The sequence below is a fragment of the Dissoconium aciculare genome, assembly GCF_010015565.1.
Source record: "Dissoconium aciculare CBS 342.82 unplaced genomic scaffold K489scaffold_2, whole genome shotgun sequence".
NCBI lineage: Eukaryota > Fungi > Ascomycota > Dothideomycetes > Mycosphaerellales > Dissoconiaceae > Dissoconium > Dissoconium aciculare.
Genome location: NW_022984952.1, coordinates 1,577,250 through 1,593,534, shown reverse-complemented (window position 1 = coordinate 1,593,534; position 16,285 = coordinate 1,577,250). Strand labels below are relative to the sequence as shown.

The 16,285-nt window shown below is 51.2% G+C and overlaps 9 protein-coding genes across 9 annotated transcripts; 6 read left to right on the top strand and 3 right to left on the bottom strand.

The window, feature by feature from the left end:
• Positions 1-558: 558 nt before the first annotated feature.
• K489DRAFT_332318 (ribosomal protein L1) lies at positions 559-1,674 on the top strand. The gene is made up of 3 exons (XM_033602159.1): positions 559-1,014; positions 1,072-1,265; positions 1,323-1,674. Exons 1-3 carry the CDS (start codon positions 818-820, stop codon positions 1,583-1,585), a joined length of 654 nt encoding a protein of 217 aa, XP_033463434.1. The 5' UTR covers positions 559-817; the 3' UTR covers positions 1,586-1,674.
• A 395-nt stretch (positions 1,675-2,069) lies between these two features.
• K489DRAFT_332317 (ARF/SAR superfamily) lies at positions 2,070-3,561 on the top strand. The gene is made up of 4 exons (XM_033602158.1): positions 2,070-2,310; positions 2,347-2,548; positions 2,616-2,926; positions 2,984-3,561. The coding sequence occupies exons 2-4, from the start codon at positions 2,401-2,403 to the stop codon at positions 3,074-3,076; spliced, it is 552 nt and encodes a 183-aa protein (XP_033463433.1). The 5' UTR covers positions 2,070-2,310; positions 2,347-2,400; the 3' UTR covers positions 3,077-3,561.
• An 869-nt stretch (positions 3,562-4,430) lies between these two features.
• K489DRAFT_311778 (uncharacterized protein) lies at positions 4,431-5,642 on the bottom strand (the record flags this gene model as incomplete). The annotated part of the gene is made up of 2 exons (XM_033600808.1): positions 4,431-5,537; positions 5,592-5,642. The coding sequence occupies 2 exons, from the start codon at positions 5,640-5,642 to the stop codon at positions 4,431-4,433; spliced, it is 1,158 nt and encodes a 385-aa protein (XP_033463432.1).
• A 1,065-nt stretch (positions 5,643-6,707) lies between these two features.
• On the top strand, positions 6,708-9,077 carry K489DRAFT_350934 (Mob1/phocein). Its single transcript, XM_033602435.1, has 4 exons — positions 6,708-6,893; positions 7,595-7,902; positions 7,964-8,078; positions 8,141-9,077. The coding sequence occupies exons 1-4, from the start codon at positions 6,871-6,873 to the stop codon at positions 8,715-8,717; spliced, it is 1,023 nt and encodes a 340-aa protein (XP_033463431.1). The 5' UTR covers positions 6,708-6,870; the 3' UTR covers positions 8,718-9,077.
• An 810-nt stretch (positions 9,078-9,887) lies between these two features.
• Positions 9,888-10,619, top strand: K489DRAFT_293074 (uncharacterized protein; the record flags this gene model as incomplete). Its single annotated transcript, XM_033600243.1, has 1 exon — positions 9,888-10,619. A coding segment is annotated over one exon (732 nt), but the record flags the coding sequence as incomplete, so codon positions are not given.
• Positions 10,620-10,890: 271 nt separating this feature from the next.
• Positions 10,891-11,489, bottom strand: K489DRAFT_312303 (UBC-like protein; the record flags this gene model as incomplete). Its single annotated transcript, XM_033600849.1, has 4 exons — positions 10,891-11,031; positions 11,097-11,222; positions 11,283-11,362; positions 11,417-11,489. 4 exons carry the CDS (start codon positions 11,487-11,489, stop codon positions 10,891-10,893), a joined length of 420 nt encoding a protein of 139 aa, XP_033463429.1.
• Positions 11,490-12,010: 521 nt separating this feature from the next.
• On the top strand, positions 12,011-13,664 carry K489DRAFT_367610 (uncharacterized protein; the record flags this gene model as incomplete). The annotated part of the gene is made up of 2 exons (XM_033602875.1): positions 12,011-12,179; positions 12,238-13,664. 2 exons carry the CDS (start codon positions 12,011-12,013, stop codon positions 13,662-13,664), a joined length of 1,596 nt encoding a protein of 531 aa, XP_033463428.1.
• A 358-nt stretch (positions 13,665-14,022) lies between these two features.
• K489DRAFT_367609 (acyl-CoA dehydrogenase NM domain-like protein) lies at positions 14,023-15,410 on the top strand (the record flags this gene model as incomplete). The annotated part of the gene is made up of 2 exons (XM_033602874.1): positions 14,023-15,059; positions 15,119-15,410. 2 exons carry the CDS (start codon positions 14,023-14,025, stop codon positions 15,408-15,410), a joined length of 1,329 nt encoding a protein of 442 aa, XP_033463427.1.
• Positions 15,411-15,678: 268 nt separating this feature from the next.
• On the bottom strand, positions 15,679-16,140 carry K489DRAFT_367608 (uncharacterized protein; the record flags this gene model as incomplete). Its single annotated transcript, XM_033602873.1, has 1 exon — positions 15,679-16,140. The coding sequence occupies one exon, from the start codon at positions 16,138-16,140 to the stop codon at positions 15,679-15,681; it is 462 nt and encodes a 153-aa protein (XP_033463426.1).
• Between the last annotated feature and the right edge of the window lie 145 nt (positions 16,141-16,285).

Below are 16,285 nucleotides of genomic sequence, written 5' to 3'. Positions count from 1 at the left end.
CCTGATGTGATGGAGGATGCGCACGAGAGCAGATGAATCATACGGGCCATGGAGCCAGGTCAGGTCATCATGCTTACTTGTCTGGTGCACGCGTCCCCTACTATGAGAAGGTATCACGACGGAAGCTAGCATGGGCAACTCTACTCGAGTACCACCTCACATATTGCTGTGTACTAATCTTGCTAGAACATCGTGATTTCCGGGATCTCTAGATCGATGCACATTTGACTGTTGGCCAGCACGGTAATTCCTGAAGACTTGTATAAAAAAGCTTTAACGAGGGAGTGAAGATCGTCGACATGACGTGAGAGCGTGCTCCGCCGTTACTTTGAAGGAACTCATGTGGTGCGGCAGAGTAAGACATCAGAGCGAGGGACGTTGTCACATGGCCCTTGTCCGCCGTCGTGATCCTGCGAGACCGATGTGACTAGGAGATAAGATCATGGCGGTGCGATGATTCGACCCTACTGATCGCCAATTTTTCGGACCTTCCATGTTTAGGATGTATTGATGCGAGATTGTCATTGCGCAATGTCGCGTCCGTACGGCTGGCAAATTATCGCATATCCTACCTTGATCTGCCCATGTGGTGACTGTTCGTAACATGGAGCGCGGTGATGAGACAGTTCAGCCTGGAGCCCTGCCCATGGGCGGCTTAAATTCCGCGCAACCGCATGAGCAGCGGGACCCTCGAAGTCTTGGCGCCCGCACAATCCGCATCTTCACGGACGGTCGGCGCCTCACCTTCATAGATCAACAACTACGCTTAGCCGCACCAATATTGTCCCACAGATAGTATTGGAAGACCATCACAATCATGTCGAAGATTACGGTCGCTGGTGTGCGTACTAACGTACAGGAGCTTCTCAAATACTCCACCGAGGAGAAGAAGCGCAACTTCCTCGAGACCGTCGAACTCCAGATCGGCCTCAAGAACTATGACCCGCAGCGTGACAAGCGTTTCTCTGGCACCATCAAGCTTCCCAAGGTTCCTCGCCCGAACATGGCCATCTGGTAAGGCTCAACGTCGCAACAACTCGCACAATGACAGGAGACTAAACGAAGTCGCAGCATTCTTGGTGACCAGCACGATATCGACCGTGCCAAGCACGGAGGTGTCGACGCCATGTCCGCAGACGATCTCAAGAAGCTCAACAAAAACAAGAAGCTGATCAAGAAGCTCGCGCGCAAGTACGATGCTTTCATCGCTTCCGATGCCCTCATCAAGCAGATCCCTCGTCTCCTGGGCCCCGGTCTCTCCAAGGGTGAGTCCCGAATGAGTGTGAACCCTCCAGATATTCTTTTACTGACTCTGAATCCAGCCGGTAAATTCCCTACTCCCGTATCTCACTCCGACGACCTTTCCGCCAAAATCACCGAGGTCAAGTCCACCATCAAATTCCAGCTGAAGAAGGTGTTGTGCATGGGTGTTGCTGTTGGAAACGTGGAGATGACTGAGGACGAGCTCATCGGAAACATCATGTTGTCCATCAACTACTTGGTGTCTCTGTTGAAGAAGGGCTGGCAGAACGTTGGTAGCCTGACCATCAAGGCTACCATGTCGCCACCTAAGCGTCTTTACTAGATGCGAGGGAATTTTCTCGGATATCAGGTGTTTTTGGCTTTTACTCGGCTAGATTTGCTCGCCTTCACTGGTTGAGAAAATAATGAAACCACGATTCTCCTTGGTCTCTATCGTTTCACTTACTAGTTCGATGCGTCACGTCATGTTGTAAATTTAAAGTAGGATTTGGCTATGCTTCCTGAATAACTATATCCAGAGGATATCTACCGAAATGACATCTTCAATTACCAGCACAAATTGACAAGCACATGTACGGTTCGCCGTTGCTTATCATTTCCAACGCCTGCATTTTTTGCCATGCGCGCATGGGCCCGTTGCTCAGGGCGTCACCAAACTAGTGCCGAGCACGGTGGCCGAGCGCAGGGCGAAGATACGATTCACGTGACGAGCCACCCTGAGGCGTGGACAGAGGGCACCTGGCTTTACACCGATCGCCATCGCTCGCTCGACTTACACCAACCACTTCACGCTTTTACGCCTTTATCACGACTCTCATCCCGACCTCTATCTGACACCAAGTGGTCGTCGTTGAGGTGAGTTAAACTTTAATATGCGCCTGTTTAATAAGCTTGACATCCTCTTTGTCGCGCTCGAAGAGATCTGGTCGCAATATCAGAAAAGTTGATCCGAGACTGGCATTGAAAGAACACCTTGTTTCTTGTCAAGGCAGCCATATATGCCAGCTTGTGCCTTCTCTACGAGCGCGCGCAGGCGAATAACACAAGAGCATCATAAGCTAATTGATATCCATGATATTCCGCAGGTGTTCATTCCCCTTTCAAACCAACAACCAAAAACAACCCCCGTCCGCCAAAATGGGTATCACCTTCTCGAGACTGTTTGACCGCCTCTGGGGCAAGAAAGAGATGCGCATTCTGATGGTCGGATTGGACGCCGCCGGAAAGACCACCATCCTGTACAAGCTCAAGCTCGGTGAAATCGTCACCACCATTCCAACCATCGGTGTGTTTCTGCTGGCATTCCCAACTTTTGCGGAAGTATGGCCCGACTGACAACAACTTCCGTTCAGGTTTCAACGTCGAGACTGTTGAGTACAAGAACATCTCCTTCACCGTGTGGGATGTCGGTGGACAGGACAAGATCCGCCCGCTCTGGAGACATTACTTCCAGAACACCCAGGGTATCATCTTCGTCGTTGACAGCAACGATCGTGATCGTGTTGTTGAGGCTCGTGAGGAGCTCCAGCGCATGCTCAACGAGGACGAACTTCGCGATGCTCTGCTCTTGGTCTTCGCCAACAAGCAGGATCTGCCAAACGCCATGAACGCTGCTGAGATCACCGACAAGCTCGGCCTGCACAGCCTGCGACAGCGCTCTTGGGTATGAAATTTGCAAATACGCGAGTTACCAGTAAATTATACTAACTGCTCGTGTTAGTATATCCAATCCACTTGCGCCACATCTGGTGACGGTCTCTACGAGGGTCTCGAGTGGCTTAGCAACTCGCTTCGCAAGGCCGGCCACCAGTAAATGGCTGCTTTGCCGATGTGATAAGACAATCGCGCGTATCGATTCCTGGTACAAGGATTGATCCTGTGTCGCAACAAACTGTGCTGGATCACCACGTTACGAAATTGACATGAGCTGGGAACAGGCGGACTGCTTGTCGCTGGAGATATTTCCTCCGGACATGTAATGCGCCGGTAAAAGCAGCGCTTGTCGTGTATTTTTTAATGCCACGAAGGAGCGTTGTGTCACCGGCTGATGCTGCATCTTTGGCTGGCGGTGCTCTCTGCGCAGCATGCTCCCCATATGGAGTGATGCTTCATGTATAGAGGATAGCCTCAAGGAATATGAACGTGTCTCTTTGATCTCTCGTTATCGTCCATGCTGCGGCATGAAAGATAATCTTGACGTGATATAACGTACGTTATGTGACCGTACATCAATCTTTGATGATCGATTATACGAGGACTTGTATTACTTAGGTCTGCACATACATTGTATTCACGTCTTTATGCACAATATTCGTGACAGTATAATGTCAACGCTGCTGGAAAAGAGTTGACAACAATGGATTGTTAATCCCAAATGACGGCTGCTTTTCGACCAAGAACACACATGCATACACGTTACTGTTGCTTCCATTACCTACCAAGGTAGGTATGCACACTGTCTGCTTATGGGGTGTCCATATCTGTACCGCTCCGACATTGAAACTTTATGCTCTTCGGCTGATAATTTGCATCAAGCCTAACAGCAACAGTTGCAGCCTTGGCATCCGGTCTCTGAGCCGCACAGCGAAAGAATCACGGGCGCCTTGGGAAGATGGAGCCTAGTGCCTCAGGCTGGGAACACAATGGTCCAAGCGCTTTTCACGCTAGCGATTGAATACTTCAGTCTCGCGGCCCTTTCAAACCTCTTTGAAAAATCATCAGTAGGATGACTATCAGTCATTCATCGCGGCTTCGCTACGGCGACTTGCTGAGGGTTGTCACATTATTCACCATGGACCTCCCTCCGTTCCCGGCCTCGTAGAGTGACGGCAGTTTCGTCCTTCCAAATCAACTGTGCGGATTCCCTTTTCGTGGATCGGAGTTGTGGGACGGCTGCTACAAATCACCAATCAATGTACGGCTCTGTAGTTCAATTATGCGACGACCATGCGGAATTCGCTTGCTTTATAAAAACGAAACGTTACGACATCGGCCTGCCGTTGCAGGCAGATGGTCAGACGGGCAACTACGAACTGTAAGAGATTGAAATTGTTGGAGACGTGTATGTCACTGGGAAGTCATTATTTGGATCTACAGGTGGACTCAACAGGATACGTGAATTTAAGAGTACAGAATGGTTGTACACGATGGGATCCATTGGTGTCCGACTACTCGTCGTCGTCCTCATCTACGACTCGTCTCCGCTTGCCTCGGGCAGCTTGAAAGCCTTCCTCGTCTGCCTCTTCCTCTCCTTCCGCATCTGCGTCTACTTCACCTGCGCCATCGTCCGCTGAAGGACGTGGTCGATCTCGTTTTGGCGACCGCTGTCGCGGCTCATCGATGATTCCATCATCAGGATCGTCATCGTCGTCGACGATCTCTTCCTCGTCACTAGGGGCCAGGAAATCGTCTTCCTGATCGTAGCTGTCCTCCTTCGTAAAGCGCTTTCTGCCAAAGTCCTCGTCTTCGCTATATTCACTGTTTCGTCTCCGTCGCGGCTTCGCGCGCGCTTTGCTCGGGGCCGCACGACCGCCTGAAGTCTCCATTTCGTCATCCTCCAGCATTCCAACGTTGAGTCCGCCATAGCGAGTCGATGAGAGACCGCTGCGGCCCATGGTGCGATCCGTCCGGAGCCTCTCCCGTTCTTGTGCATTCTCACGCTTCTTTCTGTCCCTTATGGCGCTGCGCTCTGCAATCTCTGCTCGTTTCCTGCCCAGTTCTGGGTCCTCTTCCGTTGCGATCATGTCGCCCGATACGCCGACCACCTTTGCCGTGCTTGCCAGTTGCATCGTCTCCAACTTGAGCATTTGAATTGCTTGATCGTGCTCGAACTGCGGATTTTTCAAGAGTAGTCCTGCAGTGATTTTGTGTGTAACCCGTAACGATTCTGCTGATTCGACCGGGGCGACGAGGTATGTGAATTGGTCTTTCCTAAATGATCCGGCAAGTGCTGCTGTTGGCGTGGGTATTTTCGGGTTGGGTTGCGGTTGTGATATTAGATTGCAATCAAACTCGTAGTGTATTTTCGGGTCAGACGCCATCTGCAAGGTCAGAGAGCCGTCTTCCCATCGGTTGATGCGCGCGTTCGACTGCAGCTCTGCAGCATTCGTCGGAGAGTGGCGCCATCTGACTGTAGTCATGGCTGTGTCGTATGCAGAGAATGTTTCCGAGGGTCGCTTTTTTGAATGATGTTCGGTAGTAGGTGGCTGAAAGGTGGTCGTTTGCCATTCTTGGGGTTCAATGGCGAGGAAATGTGGTACTTTGAGTAGAAAGAGCTGGTAGAAAAAGTTAGTCCTGGATGGGTTCGCATAGATTGAGACATATCTGACCTCGCCGTCTGTGGGTTCAGGAATAGGCTGTCGCTGGAACTCGACGTCCATTGCCAGTCGCTCAAGTTCCTCATACTGTGTGGCATCTCCATCATCGTGCGCGCGGTCTGCGCGACCTTCATCGTCACCAGAGTCGAGTTCCTCATCGTCCAGTCCTTTGCTGCAATGTTGGTCAGCTGCTATCATCTTTCCTGACTTTCCCGGCCGACTGAGCGGATGCACAAGCCAACAGACACAACGTACACAGGTTTCGCGGGCTCTTCGTCTAGCTCATCCTCTCCGAACAAGTCGTCAAGACCGCCAGTCTCTTCGAAACCAGTGTTTTCATGCTCCCTGTCATCCTGCGCGACGCTCAGATCATCGACTGCAGGTTCTGAAGCCATTGGAAGCTTCCGAGAAATTGGATGTTCGAGCGCGCTCAACCTTGACTGTGATCCGTGGAATGTATGTAATGTTGTAATCTCGATTGCGCACAATAGCTCAATGAGAAAAGCACAAGTTTGTAAGTCGCAGTCACGATATTCGTTGGATAAATCGGGATGTATAGCATATGCGACGAGAACAACGCCGTTGGAAATACTTTATTAGCTAGAGGTCACCACGCGTTTCGTGGAGCCGGAGATGTGAACGGAACGCGCGCTCGCAACGAACAGCTTTATCGAGCGGATGGGCCGCCAGAGTGACAAGCGATTATCAGAGACTCGCCTCAGGGATCCAGGGCTTTTTTTTGTAACGTGCCACGTTGGGGACATTGAAAAGGGCAAATCTACTGCAAATTCGACCCTCGAAATTCAAAGGTTATATAGAACTTGATGTCTGCTTTACCTTCGTAGATATAAAGAACTTAGCTACTTATAATCCTACGATGTTTTTGTTATTATATGTGATAGAGTATTCTGCTAGCTACATTCTAGTCTATTTTTCTTACGATAAGAACAAGATTGAAATAAGTTATCAAACATTGTTTCAAAATTTGCCCTTTTCTTTGTCCCCCACGTGCGTGCCTCTAACGAGACTGGACTTTGCTACCTTGAACCCTGCGTTGTGCCAGCTCGACTCGGGACATGCTAGCCGAATATTAGCCACTCCACAACTCCACCTCTCTCGATTGACTCTCGTCAAGGGGCTTCACAGTTCAGATACACTCCGCCAACTTGTCTCTATCACTCTTACAAATCCGATCCATTCACCTCAATTTCCTATTGCAACCAAATATATTTCACCATCAAGGGTGTGGTGCGGCCTGCTACGGTCCTCGAACGTACTTTCTCGGCCCACCATGGCGTCCTGGATGAACAACCTGTGAGTATTAATCGTCTTCCCTTACCGTTTGTCGGCGAGTGCTCGATACGTTGGAAGCTGCTTTGCCTGGATCACTGGGCCCGTGAGCAATGATACCAGATTCTTCGAGTGAGAGAGCGTCCGACGAGGCGGTCTCTTGGTCATTCCAGCATCTACTGGCTGGTGGGGCGAAATTCGGCGCCTGAGCGCTATCATTCCACCGCTCGTGCGACGTAGACCTCCACTTTCAGACACGATTAAGTCGGTGACAGATGCTACAAGAACCTCATGCAATTCAAACGAAACAATGGTCTGGAAATCAGAAAGATGGATACCCATCGATCATCCAATGAGCAACGAAATCATGTGCCAAACATATGTGCTCCATTCTCTAGATGTTGATAGCTCGGCTGCGTTCAAGTACTTGCACTGCAACCAAAGTCGACTTCCTCACAACGCCTGACGAGGTCCGGATGCACTGATCGTTTCACTGTGAACGACTCTCCGCTTGCCGACTGAGGTGCATCTTGAATGTCTGATCTATTCAGAATCGGAGCGCAACACTCCCTCCATCGCGCCAACACAACGCTCCTTTTGGCACCTTGTCTACACCTCAGCTCTGTTCTGACATAACGAAAGATATCCGGAGGACTTGCTAGCACTTGCGTTTGCATCTTTCGTGACCTCGTTCTGATATGGCGCTGACTCAAACCTCTTGACAGCCGCAACTTGGGCCGTCAAGCACCGGCCCGACCAGGTCAACCATTACCTCCAAATCGCGCCAATTCTGGCTCCCCAGCACCGTATAGTCCCTCATCACTGGCTCCGCCAAACATCGGACTTGCGCCCGCATCGCCCTCCCTAACTGCGGCAACCACCGTCGGTGATCCAAACCTACAAAACCCACCACCCAACAAAGTACCGCTCTTCTTTCGAGATGAATACGCCACATTCATGGTCAGGGGCAATTTCATGACATTGGCTGCCAAACCTATCCTCGTCGAGGAGGGCGAATGGCTTGCACATCAACGTAAATTAATTACCGTTCCTCATGATCGCAAAATTTTCCTTTTGCTGACCAACTAGAACAGTTGTGGAGCAAGAGCGACTCTTGAGTGCGATGCTCGCCGTTGTACAAGAGAGTGACCGTAATACGGGTCGAGGCATTTGCAATGAACACAGCTGCCCTACCATGTCAGCTGGCCCGTGAGTAGTTTCTGGACGTCAGCAGAGGCTTCAGGCCATCGTATCGTTGACTTTTGAACCAGATTGGCAACCTATCAATGGATGGACACTCAGCGCAACCCGATTCATCTACCAGCCGCACAATACATAAAACACATTCAAACGTGGGTTAAAGGCAAGATCACGGATGAGAGTCTCTTTCCTACGGCAAACTTCAACTCCGCACCACCATTGCCCGTTCCCCAAAATATCGCCAACGACAACAACTGGTGGCTTGGCAAAACATCTGGATTTCCACAACGCTTCGAAAACGAGATCAAAAATATGTACAAGCAGATGTTCCGATGCTACGCGCATCTCTATTGGTCGCACTGGCTCAATTTCTGGGAGATGGACGCAACTCGGAACCTGAACACGTGCTTCATTCATTTCGTCAACGTGGGACGGAGTTATGGTTTACTATCGGACAGGGACACAGAGCCGATGCAACCGCTCATCGATTTGTGGGTTGCTCGTGGCGACATCCCGCAGCTTTCTGAAAGCGTGCCTGTTGCAGAGACTACAGCGGCTACAGCAAGCGCCACACCGGCCACCGCGACCACTGCAGCTCCAGCCTCGCGTCCTGCACCAACAACAGCTGCTGCACCAGCGGCTGCTTGAGCGTGCGACTATCAGATGCAAGCATCGCATGAGAGCTGCGTGAATGACGATTTCCGAACCGATGATGTGTTTTTCTTGGCGTATATGGATCGCATTGCGCGTATGTCACTAGCATTTGGAAGCTGTGGTCAGCAGGAGATTGGGTTGGGCGGGAGTTTCGTGCGAGATGCCTTGCGGTGGATCGCGATTTTGTATGAGACCATGAGCAGTCGAGCAAAGCCACGGACAAATCATTAAATTGCCCTTGATGACTTTTGAAGATATCTCTGAACAAATGCAAATATTGATCATGACAGCTGCTAGATGACAAATCATTTATTTCCTGTCAATCATTATGTTGCGGCAAATACAGCAGCAATCAATCGGTTTAACTGTCATACATCCACTTTTCTGTAAGATCAGTATACACCTGGGCAGGCAATCGAGGATACCTAGTAACCTTGGAATATCGCCAATCCGGAATGGCGGAGAGTTTGCTGAATTTAATAGAGCTGCAACCCCACCCGCTGGTTTGGAGCGAGAAACGTCAAGCACACGCAGGTACCACCACTTTCAATTCGACCGGGAACCTTCGAACGTTGGAACCCAACGTGATCAGCTCTGCAGAATACTCAGCTGCAGATGATCGAAAGAGCAGCTGTCAAACGTAGTTTGTGAGGTTCAGCAGTATCCGTCCTCACGAAGAGAGCAGCCTAGCCCAGTCCAGCCAAAATGCACTGACGGAAAGGAGAGCACTCCGGCTTTACTTTCATCTTGCGTCAGCCGAGTCGTGTCGTTTGTTTTCCCTCGGCCGGTCTCTTGTCTTCAAAATTGACAATGGCTCCACCTTATCAGCTCGCTCCCTGGACCATTTCGATGCTAGCCTCGCGGCCTGCGCTGCAGACGGCAATCCCCCGGCATGCGTTTGCGATTGGTGTTCGGAGGCAATCGACGCCAATTGCGTGCGTCGCGCGACGGACAAATAACAAATTTTTAAGCACAAAGTCCAGGATATCGGTGCTATATGTAGCGCCGCGCCGGTATCAGTCTACAGCTTCTTCCTCACCCAACTCCACTGGCAACATTGGGACTCCAGAGTCTTCTCCCATTTCAACTTTACAGCCGCCGTCAGCATCATCATCCTCCTCCTCGTCACCAGCTTCAACGTCCCCACAGTCATCGGGAAAGCGCCCCGCGCCCTTCTTCTTCCGCGCTTTAATCTCTACCTCTCTCGTTGTCGTCCTTTTCTTCGTCGGCACCGCCATGGCAGCGCAGCCTGTAGCCGAGACCATCAATGCATGGGCCAATCCTCCCTCTGATGAAGAGACCTTGACTCTCTTCGAACCGACCACGGAAAATGCTCATGCGATCAATGCGCACATCATAAATCACCCATTGGCAGTGAAATTACGCGGGGAGTCAGGCTGGATAGAGAGCAGGCCTCATATGAAGATCCCTCCGGCTATGCGACAACACAACTTGACAGGAGGTGCTCTTCTGGGGGACGGGAAAATTGAGGTTCCACCTCTTACATTCAGTGAGGTTGATGCGGAATTGCCGCGGATCGTCCAGATGACATATCTCGGTTCGGGTCTATGTGGACATCCAAACATCGTGCATGGCGGTCTGCTTGCGACAATGCTCGATGAGGGTCTGGCACGCTGCTGTTTCCACGCACTACCCAACAAAATCGGGGTGACCGCAAGTCTAAAGATTGACTACCGCGCGCCTTGCCCCGGCAACAGCTACGTGGTCCTGAAGGCAGAGACAACTAAGGTGGAAGGCCGCAAGGCTTGGGTGAAGGGCTGGATTGAGGTGCTCGGAGAGGAGGATGGTACTGGCGTCAAGCTGGTTGAAGCCGAGGCACTGTTCATCGAGCCCAAAGGCGCGAAACAAATGGCTCGCATATACAGCGCTACATGAGACGTCCGCTTGTCTAAACCTCCGTCCGAAGAGCAGCCTCGATCAGTCAACTTGGACATACAGGACAATAGACGCTAGATGGCCATATCAATCGAATGTAGTTTTGGATAGCTCAAATCTAGACAGAGCTGGACATGGATAACAAAGGGAATATGCCATGTCCATCATGCTCTCGTGGGTCGATCTGACGCCAAAACGCCGGGCTTACATTGTTCGCTTCGCTTACATACCGAGTTGCTTTCGGAATCGCATAATTGCCTGGTGGTTCAAATCAGAAGTCTGTGCCTTCCGGCGGCTGAGGAAGTTTCTTGTTTGCAGGCGCTGCCATGTATCGTCGGATTTCAATGAGGATGGTCTCCATGGTAAAGTCACGCTTCCATGTGCTGATGCTGGGTAGCTTAGACAAGTCGACCTGCGAGGCATAATGAATATGTGGGCACGTCATGAATGTGGCATGTAAGGAACTACTCGACCTACCTTGCCATTCCTTTGATCGACACAGGGAATATTCACTTTGCTGATGAAAGTCACCTCCGGGGGCTTGTCGGGGTACTCTGATCCACAGTGGATCCTGAGTGAGTAGATTCGGTTCTCATGGTTACTCTACGGGGTCGGTCAGCGAGGGCCTGGTCGTGTTTAATCCGATTTCCTTCCGTGACATACATGTGGAGGTCCAAGGATTGTGCCGTTCCAGTTGGTCAGAGAAAGATCGTCTCCTTCATCGAGACCATATGAGCAGGCCTCTGCGAGTCTATCAGAATTGAATGTCCAAACCTCGTCGTCAATGTTTACTCTACCGGCTCCTAGTCCCTTCTCGCCTTTCTCCAATTCCTCGAGCAATCGAAAATTGCGTGGAACTTTGGCACCCATCGTGATTACGAATCAGTCTTCCGAGTAGTGAGTTTTGTTCTTGTGATCACCAGTACTCTCTCTTTACAGAATGGTACTATTCTCAGTCCACAGCAATGGCGACAATCATTCGACGAGTAGGGATCCTTTCGTCTCGCTCCGCCGATGTCTGTGACGCTCGTGGGGTCGGAAGCGCGCGCCCCACCACCAAACATCACGTGTCAGGCACGATCGACAACTGACGTTCGCGAACCAGCGACATGACTCGTGTATTGCCTTGTTCGTGTATGCCGCGGGCGTGTCCTACAGCACTACGGTGAGCAGCAACAACAAAAGCACCTGGGCAGCTTAATGATAAAGCTTGGGATTTTCAGTGATCATCTACGGGCTGTACCATCGTTTAGGGCTGAACAGGTGGTCTATTCACGACAGACGGAGAAATTGCAGGTGTCAGAACCATCTCTCACATCACCACTACCCATATATCGCCTCCGCATGAATATGACAAACCATCATGTGTGAGCCAGTGGCACATTTTTGTTATGGCTCTGGCATCGGAAGACAATCGCAAGCAACACTTCGACGAGTTAGCTGAAAATGCCGTGCTCGACATCTTCTTCCCGCAGAAGTCCAGCTTTGACATCATCACGCAGCTGCGTAATGTTCCAACACAGGGACAGCTCATACCAGATAGGCACAACGCATTCTTTGGTGAGTGTTTGTTATGGGTCGAAAACGTGTGTGAGCCATGACTGACGGAAAGTTGCAGATGAGATAGCCAAGATCATACTTGTGCTGAGAACGACCGTGTCTCAAGATGAGCTGTCAACCCTGTTACAAGATGTCGAGCTTTGCATTTCCGCGCATGTCACTGAGGCCGTGACGAATCGAGCTGTTGACTCGTTCCCTATGCAGGAGAAGCATGAGCTCAACTCCAAATCTCAGCTCGCGCGCGACAAATGCGAGTTTGTATCAGCTGGAAACTTTACCTTTGTGGTTTGGAAGGTATCTCTTCATCTGACACGACCACGAGTCCGAGTTCAAAGACCTATCGTCACGTTCTCGGCCAACTTAAGCCTTCAGCTAGCAAGCAAAGGCTCAAGTCGCGATCCGCCGGAACTGACGCTATTAAAGAGCTACGAGCCACTGCCTGCGAATGTACTTGCTCCATTCCAATCTGATCCGAAATTGAACAAAGTCGATATCTTCCTGTCTGAATCGCGTATCACGAAAGTCGCTCCATCATCAGGAGCTGCTGCCACCGCAAGAGCCATTAGAGGGTCATCAAAAGTGGGAGTGCCTGTCGTACCAGCTCTATTTATCAGGATCAAACATGTCGCGGTGGCAGATGCGATTTTGGCAAGCGTTCATCTCGATACATCTCGTTTCATTACGGGGCTTCTGACTCTAGAGTCAATTACCTGTGATGCTTCTGGTCAAGCGGCGCACCCGTTAATCAAAATGAAGTCGGTTGAACGTACCAGCGCGGGCGATGAGACTATACTCGTTTACAGGATACCAAACTCGGACCGTCCGCCAAATGAGATCATGAGGCCGTTGATGACTATTACGATCGAAGCAACAGCAATTGTGGAACAACACCTGGAGACACAACTCCTCATCACATGGCAGTCATATCTGGAATGCCCTGCTCCATCTAGCGCTCCGCGATATAGCTGGAGTCGACCGACAAGTACCTTGTCCGTTGCGGCATTGCGCAATTCAGCATCGGCCACACCGCGACCCCCTTCGTCCGACTCATATCGCGAACGCACGATGTTTCACATCAGCGGGCCCTCCACTGCATCTGTCAAGGAGGACCTCTGTTTGCACATCCAATGTAGCAATCGCTCCAGCCGCTCACGAAGATTCGCTTTGGCAATGCAACTATCTAGAAAGGTTGGGCATTCGCGTATTCGAGCCGCGGCCTCTGCTTCTCACGCAGTAGCTCGCCTCTTTGAGCCTACAACACTACATCCATTGGCTCAACAAACCATGCTTGTGGTCAATCCCGATCTGAGAATAGGTCCACTGCCATCAGGTGCCACTTTTGAGACCGATTTGATAATACGCGCGCTCGACCCTGGAATTCTTGAACTGGGTCCTCTTCACATTGTGGATTTAGACTTAAGGCAGACGGTCGATATACATGAACTGCCGGACATCATGGTTGCAGAAGGCGGTGTCAGATCGTAATGCCGCATCAATCTGCGGTATATTTGATCTGGACTTGTCTCGTAAATGTCGACAAGGCCTTGCGGATATAAGCGGTGGTAAGCTTTACAGGGTCAACGTCCCACACGATCTTCCGCCTCCGAGGCTAGCGCCCCCGCTGCAGACACGGAATACTCGACACGACTTGCGAGTCGTCAATGCTGACAACCACCGTCCGACAGTGATCTTGTCGCGCACGCGCTACGCTCTCTCGAATCATATATCGAGATCGAAATCATTGCTTGCATTTAATTCTTTGCTTTTCAAGGGTACAAATCACAGGCATACACTTCGCGGACCATCCCACAACGACTGCTGAGGTTTGCAAGCATTTCGCGAAATGTCCGCCACAGTTCCAATTCCGTTTTCAGAGCCACCATATCTGCTTGGCCTGCCTTCACCATACTACACACCAGAGCTTCGTGCATGGCAGAAGGCCGTTCGCGAGTTCACAACAGAGCACCTTCACAAGTACGCTTGGGATTGGGAGAAAGAAGAGACAGTTCCTGAACATGTCTATGGCATATTCGCGAAAGCTAACATGCTTGTCGCAACCCTCCCAGCGCCGTTGCCAGTGAAAGAGTTGAAAGCATGCGGGATTCATGATATCCTCGGCGTTGTTAAGGTGGAGGACTTCACATACTTTCACAACCTGATCTTCGCGGATGAGATGGTACGCACCGGACTGGCTGGCCCGCCAGGCAGTCTGACCACCGGTATTGCCTTCGGCGTCCCTCCGATTATCAAATTCGGCAATGAGCAATTGAAGCAGCGATTTCTACCAGATCTCTTCTCGGGCAAGCAGCGGATATGCATCGCCATCACGGAGCCAGATGCTGGTTCCGATGTGGCCAACATCACCACCACTGCGAAGAAGAGCAGCGATGGAAAAAAGTACATTGTCAACGGTGCAAAGAAGTGGATCACAAACGGTATCTGGTCGGACTGGGCAGCGATGGCTGTTCGAACCGGAGGACCCGGAGCAGCCGGACTCTCAATGCTGCTGGTGCCATTGAAGGGCCACAAAGGCGTCGATATGCGCCGGCTGAAGGTCTCTGGTCAGATCAGTGCCGGTACGACATACATCGAGCTCGATGATGTCGAAGTGCCTGCAGAGAACTTGATCGGAAAAGAGGGTATGGGTATGAATTACATCATGACAAACTTCAATCATGAAAGACTCACGATCGCCATTGGTGCGACGCGGCAAGCGCGTGTGGCCTTGTCGGCCGCATTCGAATACGTCATGAAGCGGGAGGCGTTTGGCAAGAAGCTCATGGAGCAACCTGTCGTGCGGAACCGACTAGCCAAGGCTGGCGTGTTGCTGGAAAGTCAATGGGCTTGGGTCGAACAGTTTGTGTACCAGATGTGCAACATGTGAGTGTTGACCCTGCCCACAAATCCGGAACGTGTGAATGATGCTGACTCGTCCGCAGGAAAAAGCAAGACGCCGACATAGAGCTCGGGGGACTGACAGCGGCAGCTAAGGCTCAAGCCGGTATCGTACTCAAGGAATGCGCAGACTGCGCAGTGTTGCTATTTGGTGGCAACGGATACACCAGGTCCGGCCAGGGAGAAATCGCAGAGCGCATGTGGCGAGAGGTCAACGGCAACCGTGTTCCTGGAGGTTCCGAGGATGTCATGCTCGATCTGATGGTTCGGCAGCTCGCAAAGAATTACCAGCGAAAGACGATCGAGCTGGAGCGAGCCAAGGGCGCACGCTTATGAGCGTAAAGCCTCACAATGTATAGAATAATTTCCGAAAATGGCCAATACCAGTATTGGTGATGGTGATGCGGGATTCACCTGGACGATGAATCATACGCTTTGTATCAATTCTCTTCAAACTGACAGTAGCCCGAGAGTCAGGCCTCCGTCCCGCGAGCATCTGCACAATCGCGCGTATGGCAGAGATTCACTTATGCATCTCTACACTTGCTCGAAGGTACTTCACTGAATCTTGCATCATAGCGCGGGGGGTCCTATTCAGATTCATTCAATCGCCCCAGATGTCCTGCTTGGCTTTTTCTTTCTCTCGCTGTGCTTGTAGCTCTCTCTCCTTGGCCTGGTCGCGTTTCTTTTTCTCTTGAATCTTCATCGCCTGGTCATACTCTCGTTGCTCCTTGGTCCGCTGCGCTGGTCGCTGACCAATGGCTGCCGCAATGAGCCGTGACGCTATGGCTGTGGTTTTATCTGGCCTTCGCTCCTCGCTATTTGAGGACGTCTTGGCGGACTCGAGCGGTGCAGTGCCATCATTCAACGATCCGTCCGGGTTGAATAAAGGTCGAGTCGTACTGCCAGAGATTGCCGTTTGGCGAGCTCCGGAACAAGGGCGTGCAGTGGTAGCTACAGGCTGTTTCAGACGATTACCCTTGCTATCCGCCTCAAGGTTGTCTTCAACATCGTCTTCCCATGAATCAGCGACAGGAACGGTGGGTTTGCTGGATTGACTCGACATCTTCTGCATCAGACCTAGCGTGACGCTCTGGCTCGTGAAGTTTTGGTCACGATGATGGCATCAACTTGTGTCAGATCATACAATGCGCGCAAGTTTGTCGATGGTTTTTAACGGCACGGCGAATGCTACTTGCTCGAGGGGGGAT

Bases quoted from the DNA above. Each gene is read 5' to 3' on its own strand.
- K489DRAFT_350934 (XM_033602435.1), top strand. From the start codon at position 6,871: ATGGCGTCCTGGATGAACAACCT. The intron at 6,894-7,594 runs GTGAGTATTAAT...ACCTCTTGACAG, and splicing joins GCGTCCTGGATGAACAACCT to CCGCAACTTGGGCCGTCAAG. The intron at 7,903-7,963 runs GTAAATTAATTA...CAACTAGAACAG, and splicing joins CGAATGGCTTGCACATCAAC to TTGTGGAGCAAGAGCGACTC.
- K489DRAFT_332317 (XM_033602158.1), top strand. From the start codon at position 2,401: ATGGGTATCACCTTCTCGAGACTGTTTGACCGCCTCTGGGGCAAGAAA. The intron at 2,549-2,615 runs GTGTGTTTCTGC...ACTTCCGTTCAG, and splicing joins CACCACCATTCCAACCATCG to GTTTCAACGTCGAGACTGTT. The intron at 2,927-2,983 runs GTATGAAATTTG...TGCTCGTGTTAG, and splicing joins GCCTGCGACAGCGCTCTTGG to TATATCCAATCCACTTGCGC.
- K489DRAFT_332318 (XM_033602159.1), top strand. From the start codon at position 818: ATGTCGAAGATTACGGTCGCTGGTGTGCGTACTAACGTACAGGAGCTT. The intron at 1,015-1,071 runs GTAAGGCTCAAC...ACGAAGTCGCAG, and splicing joins CGCCCGAACATGGCCATCTG to CATTCTTGGTGACCAGCACG. The intron at 1,266-1,322 runs GTGAGTCCCGAA...CTCTGAATCCAG, and splicing joins GGGCCCCGGTCTCTCCAAGG to CCGGTAAATTCCCTACTCCC.